This window comes from Oncorhynchus keta, chromosome 34 (assembly GCF_023373465.1).
Source record: "Oncorhynchus keta strain PuntledgeMale-10-30-2019 chromosome 34, Oket_V2, whole genome shotgun sequence".
NCBI classification, from domain to species: domain Eukaryota; kingdom Metazoa; phylum Chordata; class Actinopteri; order Salmoniformes; family Salmonidae; genus Oncorhynchus; species Oncorhynchus keta.
The window spans coordinates 81,255,937-81,271,199 of NC_068454.1; the positions used below are offsets into that span (position 1 = coordinate 81,255,937).

General features: G+C 44.7%; 2 protein-coding genes across 5 annotated transcripts in view; one reads left to right on the plus strand and one right to left on the minus strand.

Moving 5' to 3' along the window:
* Positions 1 to 12,603, minus strand: LOC118374506 (protein DBF4 homolog A). Of its 4 annotated transcripts, none has more exons than XR_008091106.1 (14): positions 12,414 to 12,602; positions 11,980 to 12,060; positions 11,694 to 11,866; positions 4,594 to 4,788; positions 4,404 to 4,454; positions 4,131 to 4,200; positions 3,933 to 4,021; positions 3,793 to 3,838; positions 3,128 to 3,173; positions 2,880 to 3,005; positions 2,455 to 2,578; positions 2,182 to 2,306; positions 885 to 1,855; positions 1 to 145 (listed from the first exon to the last, which is right to left on the minus strand). XR_008091106.1 is itself a non-coding variant. In XM_052495490.1 (14 exons), exons 2-14 carry the CDS (start codon positions 12,023 to 12,025, stop codon positions 57 to 59), a joined length of 2,001 nt encoding a protein of 666 aa, XP_052351450.1. In that variant the 5' UTR covers positions 12,026 to 12,060; positions 12,414 to 12,603; the 3' UTR covers positions 7 to 56. The 4 variants fall into 4 exon arrangements, 3 of the variants coding, with proteins under 3 accessions (XP_052351450.1, XP_052351451.1, XP_052351449.1); XM_052495490.1 differs by having other exon boundaries at positions 7 to 145; positions 1,035 to 1,855; positions 12,414 to 12,603; XM_052495491.1 differs by lacking the exon at positions 1 to 145 and having other exon boundaries at positions 790 to 1,810; positions 12,414 to 12,603.
* Positions 12,604 to 12,822: 219 nt separating this feature from the next.
* The window catches only part of LOC118374507 (probable mitochondrial glutathione transporter SLC25A40), a 28,141-nt gene continuing 25,700 nt past the window's right edge, over positions 12,823 to 15,263 (plus strand). Inside the window, exons 1-4 of the mRNA XM_052495543.1 lie at positions 12,823 to 13,101; positions 13,215 to 13,328; positions 14,825 to 14,884; positions 14,980 to 15,086. Of these exons, the coding sequence (XP_052351503.1) occupies positions 13,220 to 13,328; positions 14,825 to 14,884; positions 14,980 to 15,086 (276 nt within the window). The 5' untranslated portion in view covers positions 12,823 to 13,101; positions 13,215 to 13,219. The remainder of the gene's footprint in view (positions 13,102 to 13,214; positions 13,329 to 14,824; positions 14,885 to 14,979; positions 15,087 to 15,263) is intronic.

The window sequence follows — 15,263 nt, forward strand, 5'->3', positions numbered from 1 at the left end:
ATGTCCTCACTGGAGTGAAACAGCTGGGAAAGCCTCTGAACTCACACTCCATGTCCTCACTGGAGTGGAACAGCTGGGAAAGCCTCTGAACTCACACTCCATGTCCTCACTGGAGTGGAACAGCTGGGAAAGCCTCTGAACTCAACTCCATGTCCTCACTGGAGTGAAACAGCTGGGAAAGCCTCTGAACTCACACTCCATGTCCTCACTGGAGTGGAACAGCTGGAACAGGAAAGCCTCTGAACTCACACTCCATGTCCTCACTGGAGTCTGAACTCTGAACTCACACTCCATGTCCTCACTGGAGTGGAACAGCTGGGAAAGCCTCTGAACTCACACTCCATGTCCTCACTGGAGTGGAACAGCTGGGAAAGCCTCTGAACTCACACTCCATGTCCTCACTGGAGTGGAACAGCTGGGAAAGCCTCTGAACTCACACTCCATGTCCTCACTGGAGTGGAACAGCTGGGAAAGCCTCTGAACTCACACTCCATGTCCTCACTGGAGTGAAACAGCTGGGAAAGCCTCTGAACTCACACTCCATGTCCTCACTGGAGTGAAACAGCTGGGAAAGCCTCTGAACTCACACTCCATGTCCTCACTGGAGTGAAACAGCTGGGAAAGCCTCTGAACTCACACTCCATGTCCTCACTGGAGTGGAACAGCTGGGAAAGCCTCTGAACTCACACTCCATGTCCTCACTGGAGTGGAACAGCTGGGAAAGCCTCTGAACTCACACTCCATGTCCTCACTGGAGTGGAACAGCTGGGAAGCCTCTGAACTCACTCCATGTCCTCACTGGAGTGAAACAGCTGGGAAAGCCTCTGAACTCACACTCCATGTCCTCACTGGAGTGAAACAGCTGGGAAAGCCTCTGAACTCACACTCCATGTCCTCACTGGAGTGAAACAGCTGGGAAAGCCTCTGAACTCACACTCCATGTCCTCACTGGAGTGGAACAGCTGGGAAAGCCTCTGAACTCACACTCCATGTCCTCACTGGAGTGAAACAGCTGGGAAAGCCTCTGAACTCACACTCCATGTCCTCACTGGAGTGGAACAGCTGCCAGAGGTTCAGCAGAGAGCTGCTGGGAACATTGCTAGTTTTTTCCTGCTCCTGAGCAGTCCGCTGCTTCTCAACTTTCCTTCTCTTCCTTCTGTAATCCCTGACCCTCCTCTGTAACGTCCTGGCAGGAGGAGGGGTGTGTGTCTCCGTGTCACCTGCCTCGAGCTCCGGAACACCCCCAGTATTCCCGGGAAGAGTATCCCCAGCCAACGTATCATGACTCAGTTCCCTCTCCTCTAAAGCTCTGAGCTTGTGGTGTTCTGAAGGCCCTGCAACCTTGTGCTGACTGGAAGGGACCTTCACACGTCCAGCTGGATCGCCACATTGTAAATCCTCTGTGTGACTAAATGAAGAGCGGCCATCTTTGTCTGTGTGAGTTCTCTGGCCCTGATGGGAAAGTCTGGGGTTAGCGACAGAGTCAAGGGTAGAAGGGTCTATTTCTGCATTAGACACAGGTGTCTGACTCAGCCCAGCCCTCTGGGGGTGCTTGCGGGGGGATCCCTGTTGGCAGCGTTGTTTGCAGGACAGGGATCTGTGCTTGGGCTGGGGTCTGTCTGGGACGTAAGAGCACCTCTTCTCCCCCTCGCTGGTGCTGTGGAGAACAGGGGCTCCTCGGCTGCGCTTCCGAGGCTGTTCCAAGGGGTTTTCCACACTCTGGGAGAGAGGGGGCTCCACTGGAGTAGACCAGAGGGACATTAATCCCCCCTTCAGCTCTTTGGTTTCCACACCTCCCTCCATCTGTATGCTGGGTCCAGGAACACACAACAGGGAGGTTATGCTGTACTTTGACCTATGGGAACAAAAAATTACTTAGAGATGTGGTGATCAGCACAACATAGAAAATCAGCAGTGAAAAAACCCAGGCAATCTGCAAAATGTTCCACACAACATTGCATTAGTTTTCCTAACAAGCGTGTGACTGAACAGCATTCAATATGTGTGCTTTTACTTTTGATTTGGGTAGATTTTGCTCCTGTGTGGACAATTGGTAGTGCATGGTGCTTGCAACGCCAGGGTTATGGGCTCCATTCTCACTGGGAATTTAGAAAATGTAATTCTCTCTGGATAAGAACATCTGCTAAATGACTAAAATGTAAAAATGTAAGACTACTGTACCTTGTGGTTGGAGTTTGTGTTGTTTTGACGTGACTGAAGTTGAAGGGCAGTGTGGTGATGAGCCTGTCCACCACCAGGTACTCATCACTTCTGGAGAAGGCCTTGTGCTGCTCACTCCGCAGGTGCTGCAGAATACAGACACAAGTAAAGCATTCCCACAACGTCTGCTACCACTACATCAAGTACAGAAGTCCTTTTATACATGATTAGGTCCTCGTTATAAACACGTGTTAACTATGTTTACATACATTAAACAGATGTATTCTAACTCACAGCTTTGATGTTGTTGTATTTGAGCGTGCAGCACTCGCAGTAGCCTCCACGTTTCTTCTCCCTGTTCCTCCTGGCCCGGTCCTGCCCCCTCTCCTCACTGGCTGACACTCTCGCCCCTCGGTTCCTGAGACACCCATAGGTCAGTAAGTAATAGCCAGGTCAGAGTTCAATCGCATATAGTTGCCTAGCAACCGAGACTTAGCAGTTAGTCTCGGAGGGTGCTAAGCAATATATAACCGTTTTCTGCTGTAGCAATCCCCATCAACAACAGTAGGAAAAGCTGGATGTTTTGGTGAATCAGGTAAAACACAAATGCCAAGACAGGGGAATATACCCTGCTTATTCTATAATCGGTGGATTTTCTTTATGTTCACAACAAGAAGGGTTAAGAAAGGTGAGGCGTTTGGTGAATTTAGACTCCATACCTGTGCTCTTTAGGTCTCTTCCCAGAGTGTTCCTGGTCCTCTACATAGAATGGACTGCAGGGGGGAGCTGACGTTAGGTTAAACTCTGGCATGTTCGGCATGGCCAGATAAATTGGACGGTAATGTCTGGCAGAGAGACATAAGATAGTTGCTATATTACATGCTCAAACAGCAACTTATGACAATAAGAATTGCCTTAATATGTCAATACTACAGACATTGGAGTCTCATCTCTTTTATAGACCCACCTGCTGGAGTCCACTACCTTTACAAAGGGTTTACGGATCCTTCCACCTGAGTAAAACACAGAACAAAGCATTAGAGACTGTGTCTATGTCTGGGTCAAATACCTTCTCATAATGATATACAGGAGGCAGGCTCATAATAATGGCTGGACGGAGCAAATGGAATGGCATCAAACACATGGGCCGAAGGCACTGCATCGCAGTGCTAGAGGCGTCACTGCAGACCCTGGTTCGAGTCCAGGCTGTATCACAACTGGCCGTGTTTGGGAGTCCCATAGGGCGGCGCACAATTGGCCCAGCGACATCCGGGGATTTTTTCTCAGGTTTTTGCCTGCCATATGAATTCTGTTATACTCACAGACATCATTCAAAGTGTTTTCTATCCAATACTAATAATAATATGCATATATTAGCATCTGGGACTGAGTATGTGGTAGTTCAGTCTGGGCACGTTATTCATCCAAAAGTGAAAATGCTGCCCCCTATCCCAAACAAGTTAAGGTACCACCGACCTCCTGTGAGTACCAGTGTTATCGTACAACCACTACTAACATCAACCTTAATCTACTGAGACGATATACGTAGGTGTTAGAAGTTCTCTATAACAATAACACAGTGATGAAGCAGTAAACAGACAACAGAGTCACATGCAGCAGGACATTACTTACCCTTATACTTCTGGAAGGCTGGTTTTCCTATAGGTTCTCCTTTGGCCTACATTAGTAAGGAATAACACACAAGACTGGTGTAAGTGATATGTTATTTCAGGAAAGAACTGTCAAAATATAAGTCCAGAAACATGACTTACACTTTTCTTGACAGCAGCTGTGATTGCGGTTGGCTTTTCAGCAGTATACTTAACATTCCTTTTCTTATTTTCAATATAAGCTATTACATCTGGAATTGAAGGAAATTCAAGAAAAAAAAATTTGGCATACGAAAGTATCATTGTCATAATATGCATTATGTCAACATTTCTTATCAAACAAATTAATAGACATGTTACCATCAATGTACAGGATTTTCACTCCCCACTCCAGAGCATTGGACAGGATCTCGTTGACCTGTATTCTCACCTACAGGGTAAAAACAAATGAACATCTTAACCGAAGAACTGAAATCCAAAGTATCTCCTGAAGTATGAATAAACATTTCGATCCAAAGTGCAAACTTTCCTGAAGTTCCTGACGACTATCAGTCAGAAACAATAAAAGTAACATGTAGCATTAGGTTGGAAATAGCTTGCCAAACTCATTAGTGAGGATCTTAATTAACAAACCTGCTCTTTTACAACTCTCTTCACAAAAGACTTGCCCCTGCTTATGACCACCTGTCAAATACCAGAGAGATAGGGAGAGATGGATAAATATATATATATGGATAGCTTCAGTTTTAGAGCATATCATGGAAAATGACCCCACTGAGATACAGATACCAGTGACAGACACAGAGAGGAAAAGTTGGCTCACCATGTCTGCCTGGCCCTGGGAGCTTCCTTTGAGGCTGTCTCTGTGGCTGCCGGGATGGGGGCGAGGGTGGGGGGAGCTGTGCCCAGAGTCAGGGCTTGGGACAAGAGGGTCGCGGCCATGACACTGCACATACCTGGCCTCTCTCTTATTAGACACCAGGTACTTGATCTCCTTGCTGAAGAACTTCTCCACCGTCTGAGAGGGGACAGAGACACTGGGTCAGATGTGGGGGGGGGGTCTGTGCATATTTGTAAACAACAGCTGGTGCACGAAATCTAAGTCTCTAGATTTTGCTCGCCTGAAGATGAGTATATTGTGATAAATTGCAGGCCACACTACTTGCCTAGAGAGTTTTCAGCCATACTTTTCATGGCTGTTTATTTACCACTACAGACAGATGCTGGCACTAAGACCACACTCAGTCAGCTGCATAAGGAAATAAGCAAACAGGAAGCCACTGACCCAGAGGCGGCGCTCCTAGTGGCCGGAGACTTTAATGCAGGGAAACTGAAATCAGTTCTACCAATTTCTATCAACATGTTAAATGATCACCTGTACTCCACACACAGAGATGCGTACAAAGCTCTCCCTCGCCCTCCATTTGTAAATCTGACCTCAACTCTATCCTCCTGATTCCTGCTTACAGGCAAAAATTAAAGCAGGAAGCACCAGTGACTCGATCTATTAAAAAAAAGTGGTCAGATGAAGCAGGTGCTAAACTACAGGACTGTTTTACTATCACAGACTGGAACATGTTCCGGGATTCTTCACGATGGCATTGTGTACACCACATCAGTCACTGGTTTTATCAATAAGTGCATTGAGGACGTCGTCCCCCACAGTGACTGTACGTACATACTAGAGGTCGACCGATTATGATTTTTTTTTTAGCGCCGATGCCGATTATTGGAGGGCCAAACAAAGCCGATACCGACTAATGGGCCGATTTTTATTGTTTATTTGTAATAATGACAATTACAACAATAATGAATGAACACTTATTTTAACTTAATAAAATACATCAATGAAATCAATTTAGCCTCAAATAAATAATGAAACATGTTCAATTTGGTTAAAATAATGCAAAAACAAAGTGTTGGAGAAGTGTTGGAGAAGAAAGTAAAAGTGCAAAGTCTCCCACTTAAAAAGACGAGAGGGGCCTGTAATTTTCATCATAGGTACACTTCAACAAAATGAGAGAAAAAAATCCCGAAAATCACATTGTAGGATTTTTAATTAATTTATTTGCAAATTATGGTGTAAAATAAGTATTTGGTCACCTACAAACAAGCAAGATTTCTGGCTCTCACAGACCTGTAACTTCTTCTTTAAGAGGCTCCTCTGTCCTCCACTTGTTACCTGTATTAACGGCACCTGTTTGAACTTGTTATCAGTTTGGCCAAGACCAAAGAGCTGTCAAAGGACACCAGAAACAAAATTGTAGACCTGCACCAGGCTGGGAAAACTGAATCTGCAATAGGTAAGCAGCTTGGTTTGAAGAAATCAACTCTGGGAGCAATTATTAGGAAATGGAAGACATACAAGACCACTGATAATCTCCCTCGATCTGGGGCTCCACGCAAGATCTCACCCCGTGGGATCAAAATGATCACAAGAACGGTGAGCAAAAATCCCAGAACCACACGGGGGGGACCTAGTGAATGACCTGCAGAGCTGGGACCAAAGTAACAAAGCCTACCATCAGTAACACACTACGGCGCCAGGGACTCAAATCCTGCAGTGCCAGACGTGACCCCCTGCTTAAGCCAGTACATGTCCAGGCCCGTCTGAAGTTTGCTAGAGAGCATTTGGATGATCCAGAAGAAGATTGGGAGAATGTCATATGGTCAGATGAAACCAAAATATAACTTTTTGGTAAAAACTCAACTCGTCGTGTTTGGAGGACAAAGAATGCTGAGTTGCATCCAAAGAACACCATACCTACTGTGAAGCATGGGGGTGGAAACATCATGCTTTGAGGCTGTTTTTCTACAAAGGGACCAGGACGACTGATCCGTGTAAAGGAAAGAATGAATAGGGCCATGTATCGTGAGATTTTGAGTGAAAACCTCCTTCCATCAGCAAGGGCATTGAAGATGAAACATGGCCAGGTCTTTCAGCATGACAATGATCCCCAAACACACCGCACAGGCAACGAAGGAGAGCTTTGTAAGAAGCATTTCAAGGTCCTGGAGTGGCCTAGCCAGTGTCCAGATCTCAACCCCATAGAAAATCTTTGGAGGGAGTTGAAAGTCCGTGTTGCCCAGCAACAGCCCCAAAACGTCACTGCTCTAGAGGAGATCTGCATGGAGGAATCGGCCAAAATACCAGCAACAGTGTGTGAAAACCTTGTGAAGACTTACAGAAAATGTTTGACCTCTGTCATTGCCAACAAAGGGTATATAACAAAGTATTGAGATTAACTTTTGTTATTGACCAAATACTTATTTTCCACCATAATTTGCAAATAAATTCATAAAAAATCCTACAATGTGATTTTCTAGATTTTTCCTCCTCATTTTGTCTGTCATAGTTGACGTGTACCTATGATGAAAATTACAGGCCTCTCTCATCTTTTTAAGCGGGAGAACTTGCACAATTGGTGGCTAAATACTTTTTTGCCCCACTGTATGTGCCATGTAAAAAAGCTAACGTTTAAGTTCCTTGCTCAGAACATGAGAACATATGAAAGCTGGTGGTTCCTTTTAACATGAGTCGTCAATATTCCCAGGTAAGAAGTTTTAGGTTGTAGTTATTATAGGACTATTTCTCTCTATACCATTTGTATTTCATATACCTTTGACTATCGGATGTTCTTATAGGCACTTTAGTATTGCCAGTGTAACAGTATAGGTTCCGTCCCTCTCCTCGCTACTACCTGGGCTCGAACCAGGAACACAACGACAACAGCCACCCTCGAAGCAGCGTTACCCATGCAGAGCAAGGGGAACAACTACTCCAAGTCTCAGAGCGAGTGACGTTTGAAACGCTATTAGCGCGCACCCCGCTAACTAGCTAGCCATTTCACATCGGTTACACCAGCCTAATCTCGGGAGTTGATAGGCTTGAAGTCATAAACAACGCAATGCTTGAAGCATTGCGAAGAGTTGCTGGCAAACACACGAAAGTGCTGTTTGAATGAATGCTTACGAGCCTGCTGGTACCTACCATCGCTCAGTCCGACTGCTCTATCAAATCATAGACTTAATTATAACATAATAACACACAGAAATACGAGCCTTTGGTCATTAAAATGGTCGAATCCGGAAACTATCATCTCGAAAACAAAACGTTTATTCTTTCAGTGCAATACGGAACTGTTCCGTATTTTATCTAACGGATGGCCTCCCTAAGTCTAAATATTGCTGTTACATTGTACAACCTTCAATGTTATGTCATAATTATGTACAATTCTGGCAAATTAATTACAGCTTTTGTTAGGAATAAATGGACTTCACACAGTTCGCATTGAGCCAGGTGGACCAAACTGCTGCATATATCCTGACTGCTTGCACGGAACGCAAGAGAAGTGACACAATTGCCCTAGTTATAACAAATTCATGTTAGCAGGCGATATTAACTAAATATGCAGGTTTAAAAATATATCCTTGTGTATTGATTTTAAAGAAAGGCATTGATGTTCATGGTCAGGTACATTGGTGCAACGACTGTGCTTTTTTCACAAATGCGCTTGTTAAATCATCACCGGTTGGTCGAAGTAGGCTGTGATTCAATGAGAAATTAACAGGCACCGCATCGATTATATGCAACACAGGACACGCTAGATAAACTAGTAATATCATCAACCATGTGTAGTTAACTAGTGATTATGTTAAGATTGATTGTTTTTTAAAAGATAAGTTTAATGCTAGCTAGCAACTTACCGTGGCTTCTTGCTGCCCTCATGTAACAGGTAGTCAGCCTGCCTTGCAGGCTCCTCGTGGAGTGCAATGTAAGGCAGGTGGTTAGAGTGTTGGACTAGTAACCGGAAGGTTGCAAAAACGAATCCCCGAGCTGACAAGGTAAAAATCTATCATTGTGCCCCTGAACAAAGCAGTTAGCCCACTGTTCCTAGGCCATTGAAAATAAGAATGTGTTCTTAACTGACTTACCAAGTTAAATAAAGGTGTAAAAAAATAAAATAATAAGAAATAAATCAACAAATCGGTGTCCAAAAATGCAGATTGTTATGAAAACTTGAAATCGGCCCTAATTAAATCGGCCATTTTGATTAATCAGTCGACCTCTAGTACATACCCCAACCAGAAGCCATGGATTACAGGCAACATTCGCACTGAGCTAAAGGGTAGAGCTGCCGCTTTCAAGGTGCGGGACTCTAGCTTACAAGAAATCCTGCTATGCCCTGCGACGAACCATCAAACAGGCAAAGCGTCAATACAGGGCTAAGATTGAATCATACTACACCGGCTCCGACGCTCCTCTTATGTGGCAGGGCTTGCTACTATTACAGACTACAAAGGGAAGCCCAGCCGCGACCAGCCGCGCCCAGTGACACAAGCCTATCAGACAAGATAAATCACTTCTATGCTCGCTTCTGGGAAAACAACACTGAGGCATGCATGAGAGCATCAACTGTTCCGGACGACTGTGATCACACTCTCTATAGCCGATGTGAGTAAGACCTTTAAACAAGTCAACATACACAAGGCTGCGGGGCCAGACAGATTACCAGGACGTGTGCTCCGGGCATGTGCTGACCAACTGCCGAGTGTCTTCACTGACATTTTCAATGTCCCTGATTGAGTCTGTAATACAAATATGTTTCAAGCAGACCACCATAGTCCCTGTGCCCAAGAACACAAAGGCATCCTGCCTAAATGACTACTGCCCTTTCCCACCTGGACAAAAGGAACACTTATGTGAGAATACTGCGCATTGACTACAGCTCAGCGTTCACTCATCACTAAGCTAAGGATCCTGGGACAAAACACCTCCCTCTGCAACTGGATCCTGGACTTCCTGACGGGCCGCCCCAGGTGGCGAGGGTAGGTAGCAACACACCTGCAACGCTGATCCTCAACACTGGAGCTCCACAGAGGTGCATGCTCAGTCCCCTCCTGTACTCCCTGTTCACCCACGACTGCATGGCCAGGCACGACTCCAACACCATCATTAAGTTTGCAGATGACACAACAGTGGTAGGCCTGATCACCGACAACGACGAGACAGCCTACAGGGAGGAGGTCAGAGACCTGGCCGGGTGGTGCCAGAATAACAACCTAACTCTCAACGTAACCAAGACTAAGGAGATGATCGTGGACTACAGGTAAAGAAGAACCGAGCACGCCCCCATTCTCATCGACGGGGCTGTAGTGGAGCAGGTTGAGAGCTTCAAGTTCCTTGGTGTTCATATCAACAACAAAATAGAATGCTCAAAACACACAAAGACAGTCGTGAAGAGGGCACGACAAAACCGTTTCCCCCTCAGGAGAAAGGGGTTCTACAGCTGCAACACCGAGAGCATCCTGATTGGTTGCATCACTGCCTGGTACGGCAATTGCTCGGCCTCTGACCGCAAGGCACTACAGACCGTAGTGCGTACGGCCCAGTACATCACTGGGGCTAAGCTGCCTGCCATCCAGGACCTCTACACCGGTGTAAGAGGAAGGCCCTAAGACCCCAGCCACCCCATTCATAGACTGTTCTCTCTACTACCGCATGGCAAGCGGTACCGGAGTGCCAAGTCCAGGACAAAAAGGCTTCTCAACAGTTTTTACCCCCAAGCCATAAGACTCCTGAACTGGTTATCAAATGGCTACACGGACTATTTGCATTTTGTGCCCCCCCCCAACCCCTCTTTTTAAGCTGCTGCTATTCTCTGTTTATCATATATGCATAGTCACTTTAACTATACATTCATGTACATACTACCTCAATTGGGCCGACTAACCAGTGCTCCCACACATTGGCTAACCGGGCTATCTGCATTGAGTCCCACCACCCACCAACCCCTCTTTTTACGCTGCTGCTACTCTCTGTTCATCATATATGCATACTCACTTTAACCGTATCTACATGTACATACCACCTCAATCAGCCTGACTTACCGGTGCCTGTATGTAGCCTCGCTACTTTTATAGCCTAGCTTCTGTATATAGCCTGTATATAGTCTTTTTACTGTTGTTTTTATTTACTTACCTATTGTTCACCTAACACCTTTTTTTGCACTATTGGTTAGAGCCTGTAAGTAAGCATTTCACTGTAAGGTCTACATACACCTGTTGTATTCGGCGCACGTGACAAATAAACTTTGACTTGGAGGAGAACACACAAGGTCCATCCTGAACCAGACAGAGTATTAATCAAATACTGTATTTAAAATGGTGGTGAAAAGAGAGAAATGACAGCGGGCAGCAGTGCAAGGGGTTTCAGGGTCTCTATGAGGACCCCACACGCACAATCTTGCACAAAGTTTTGAGCTGCTGCACTCCGGAAGGAGATATAGGTCCCACTGTTCAGCAAGAATAGGAGTGGGTTGTGCTTGATTGCGTCAGCTATCAGGTTGCTGAACAGTGGAACATAGGACAGATGCAGGCCCAATACATGGTCGGACAGTTAAGCCACAGACTTTAAATATGTGTGACTTGAGTACTAACTTTCCAATGTTTTCCGTACTACATGTATTATAGTGTAGTGTTTGTATGCTGACTTCACAAAATGAATTTCTATGTAAATGGACAATAACTTACTGCATGTATATTGTATCAAAGTGAGTCAACCAGAGAGATAACAACTCCGGTAACAAGACAGAAGCCATCACTAGAAAAGTTATGTTCCAAAAGACTGAAAGCCACCCCTCCTCCACAGTAAGTAGACAGTAGCCACATTGGTGTGAAAGGCAGCAAGTTGTCATTTCACTTCAAAATGGTCCATGATCAGCAGTATGTCAACACAACACCTTATTAACAATTCACACAACCTGTCAATTTAAATGTCCTATTTCGCTGGCTCAGGAATGATTATCCCCTTTTGTTAAAGGCAGGTAAGCTGATAACTATCATCCATATTCAATGTGCTATAATACTTTACAGTCTGTCATGATGTCAAATGCTAACAGATGTAAACAAATATGCACTTACCCCTCCAAACCTTTTGATATCATTCTCTAATGTCTCTGCTCTTCTGTTTGGTGGCAAATCTAAGTAGAATAGTTTCCCAGTGAAAGGCTTTTTTTGGGCAGGATACGATTCACATGGTGGTTTGGCATGGCTTTTCGAGGCTGACTTGTGCCCCTTATCAGCGAGTTTGGGGTCTGAAAAAGTAGCAAAATTAGTTTCAATTTTTGACGTAACTTTCTTGCAGATAAGGCTCATCAACAACGTAGTAATAACGTTCGCTAGTTACATGTTTAAAAATATCCCTTACCTTGTAAACGGGGTTTTGTAGACTTTTGGGTGCGTCTAGATTTCATAATTTAAGAGGAGAATAGAATATCATTGTATTCTCCTGTGTTGTAAGAAATAGACATGTTTACAAACTGAGTTAATGGATGTTAACGTTAACCGTTGTAACGTTATCTAGCTAAACTGCATAAAATCGTTAGCTTTACAAATAAAACAAAAATAAGTTTAAGGAGTAATGTAAATAGACATAGTTAGAGAAGTTTAAAATGAAAAATAGGACTTCAAAGAAAACGAACAGACCCTAACTAGCACAAGCAAATAACAAAACCATACCACGGCAATTTAAACTTTGTTTTTATAGCCTGTTTTTTAAACTACAGGAAGTGGAATCTGCCAGCTAACTAGCTACTAAGTAACGTTAGCTTGCTAACTCACTGGCTAAAAGTTCATATATACCTCGTGAGAGCCTGTGGTCTTGTAAATTGACATTTGTTACAACCGATTTTCACGAAAGTTCAATAGTATCTTTAAATTGTTTTGGTTCCGCTAAGATTACTTTGTTGCCATAATATTTTGTTGTGCCATAGATGTTGATGTTCTATGTTCTTTCCCGCTTCGAAAAATCCCATCATTCCAAAAAGGGGGTGTTGCTGAAAGTTATCATTGCTTTCGAATGCGATGTTTCCACATATTTTTTCTGGCTTTTTTAAAAGTAAAAATTGATCAAGCAAGCAACAGATGACTTTATCCTTAACGAATAATTATTGAGAAATTGGAATTTTTAATATGTATAGGTATTTAGTTCGCTAGTGTAGCTGTAACCATGTGCTGGATCTCCTTGTGCCAAGAATGTGCTCTGCTGAAAGTCTAAATATGTTTTACAAATATCATGTTGAGTAAACTAGATATTCTTATTTCACTTTATCTAGTTGAATGAAGCCATGTATTGTGGAATTGCCCATGAAGCACATGTACGCAGATACGAGCTATAAGAATACCGGGACATCACATTTAAAATGGGTTTGCTTTGGATTCCGTCGCTGACAAAGAGCAATACTACTTGTCCACTGTGGAAGAGTTGCTAGATAAATAAGTTAGGTAGCTTCTAGTTCCTGCAATATAGCTAGCAAAAAGCTTCTCTAAGGTAAACATAATGATTACAAATTGTCACTGGCCAGAATTCAACAAGAATGTATTGGTCAATTAAATGTTCATAACAACAACTGAATCAAATGTTGTTTTGAATATATTTCTTAGGCAAGATGAGTGGAAATTCGGGTAAAAATCCTGTGCCCGTCGACACCAATGGCATTACTCCATTTCAACAGATGTTGGCTTCCTGCTCAGGGGCTCTCCTGACGTCATTGTTTGGTGAGCATTGGAACCCTCCCCTACACACACATACACTGACTATATATACACTTCTCAAAAAAATAAAGGGAACACTAAAATAACACATCCTAGACCTGAATGAATGAAATATTCTTCTTAAATACTTTTTTCTTTACATAGTTGAATGTGCTGAAAACAAAATCACACAAAAATTATCAATGGAAATCAAATTTATCAACCCATGGAGGTCTGGATTTGGAGTCACACTCAAAATTAAAGTGGAAAACACAGGCTGATCCAACTTTGATGTAATGTCCTTAAAACAAGTCAAAATGAGGCTCAGTAGTGTGTGTGTGGCCTCCATGTGCCTCCCTACAACACCTGCGCATGCTCCTGATGAGGTGGCGGATGGTCTCCTGAGGGATCTCCTCCCAGACCTGGACTAAAGCATCCGCCAACTCCTGGACAGTCTGTGGTGCAACGTGGCGTTGGTGGATGGAGCGAGACATAATGTCCCAGATGTGCTCAATTGGATTCAGGTCTGGGGAACGGGCGGGCCAGTCCATAGCATCAATGCCTTCCTCTTGCAGGAACTGCTGACACACTCCAGTCACATGAGGTCTAGCATTGTCTTGCATTAGGAGGAACCCAGGGCCAACCGCACCAGCATATGGTCTCACAAGGGGTCTGAGGATCTCATCTCCGTACCTAATGGCAGTCAGGCTACCTCTGGCGAGCACATGGAGGGCTGTGCGGCCCCCCTAAGAAATGCCACCCCACACCATGACTGATCCACCGCCAAACCGGTCATGCTGGAGGATGTTGCAGGCAGCAGAACGTTCTCCACGGCGTCTCCAGACTCTGTCACGTCTGTCACATGTGCTCAGTGTGAACCTGCTTTCATCTGTGAAGAGCACAGGGCGCCAGTGGCGAATTGGCCAATCTTGGTGTTCTGCACGGTGTTGGGCTGTAAGCTCAACCCCCACCTGTGGACGTCGGGCCCTCATACCACCCTCATGGAGTCTGTTTCTGACCGTTTGAGCAGACATACACATTTGTGGCCTGCTGGAGGTCATTTTGCAGGGCTCTGGCAGTGCTCCCACTGTTCCTCCTTGCACAAAGGCGGAGGTAGCGATCCTGCTGCTGGGTTGTTGCCCTCCTATGGCCTCCTCCACGTCTCCTGACGTAACGGCCTGTCTCCTGGCAGCGCCTCCATGCTCTGGACACTACGCTGACAGACACAGCAAACCTTCTTGCCACAGCTTGCATTGATGTGCCATCCTGGATGAGCTGCACTACCTGAGCCACTTGTGTGGGTTGTAGACTCCGTCTCATGCTACCACTAGAGTGAAAGCACCGCCAGTATTCAAAAGTGACCAAAACATCAGCCAGGAAGCATAGGAACTGAGAAGTGGTCTGTGGTTATCACCTGCAGAACCACTCCTTTATTGGGGGTGTCTTGCTAATTGCCTATAATTTCCACCTGTTGTCTGTTCCATATATTTAAACTGGTTGAACAACTGTCTTTTTTTCAGTCACACCTCTGGATGTTGTCAAGATCAGACTCCAGACTCAGAAAAGTCCCTTTCCCAAAGGTAATAAGACAATAATCAATGCAACCTACCATTCCTCTGTCCTCTCTCTAAACCACAGTGCTCAATCCATTATGTATGTCTTCATTGTTTTCTAGGGAAATGCTTTGTGTATTGCAATGGCCTGATGGACCATACCTGTGTGTGTACGAACGGCAACTCCAAGGCCTGGTACAAGGCCCCCGGCCACTTCAATGGCACTCTGGTAAACATCTCTAACACCTCTACCCAACTCCCAAGGATTGGGTTGGTGTGTATCGTGTGCAATGTGATGAAAATTATGTCTAGCCTATCAGAGGGTAACATTGAGATATTGCTCATTCCTTACAGATTTGCACAAGTGGCCATGGGTCAGAGGCTATGGGCGGGATGGGACTAGGGC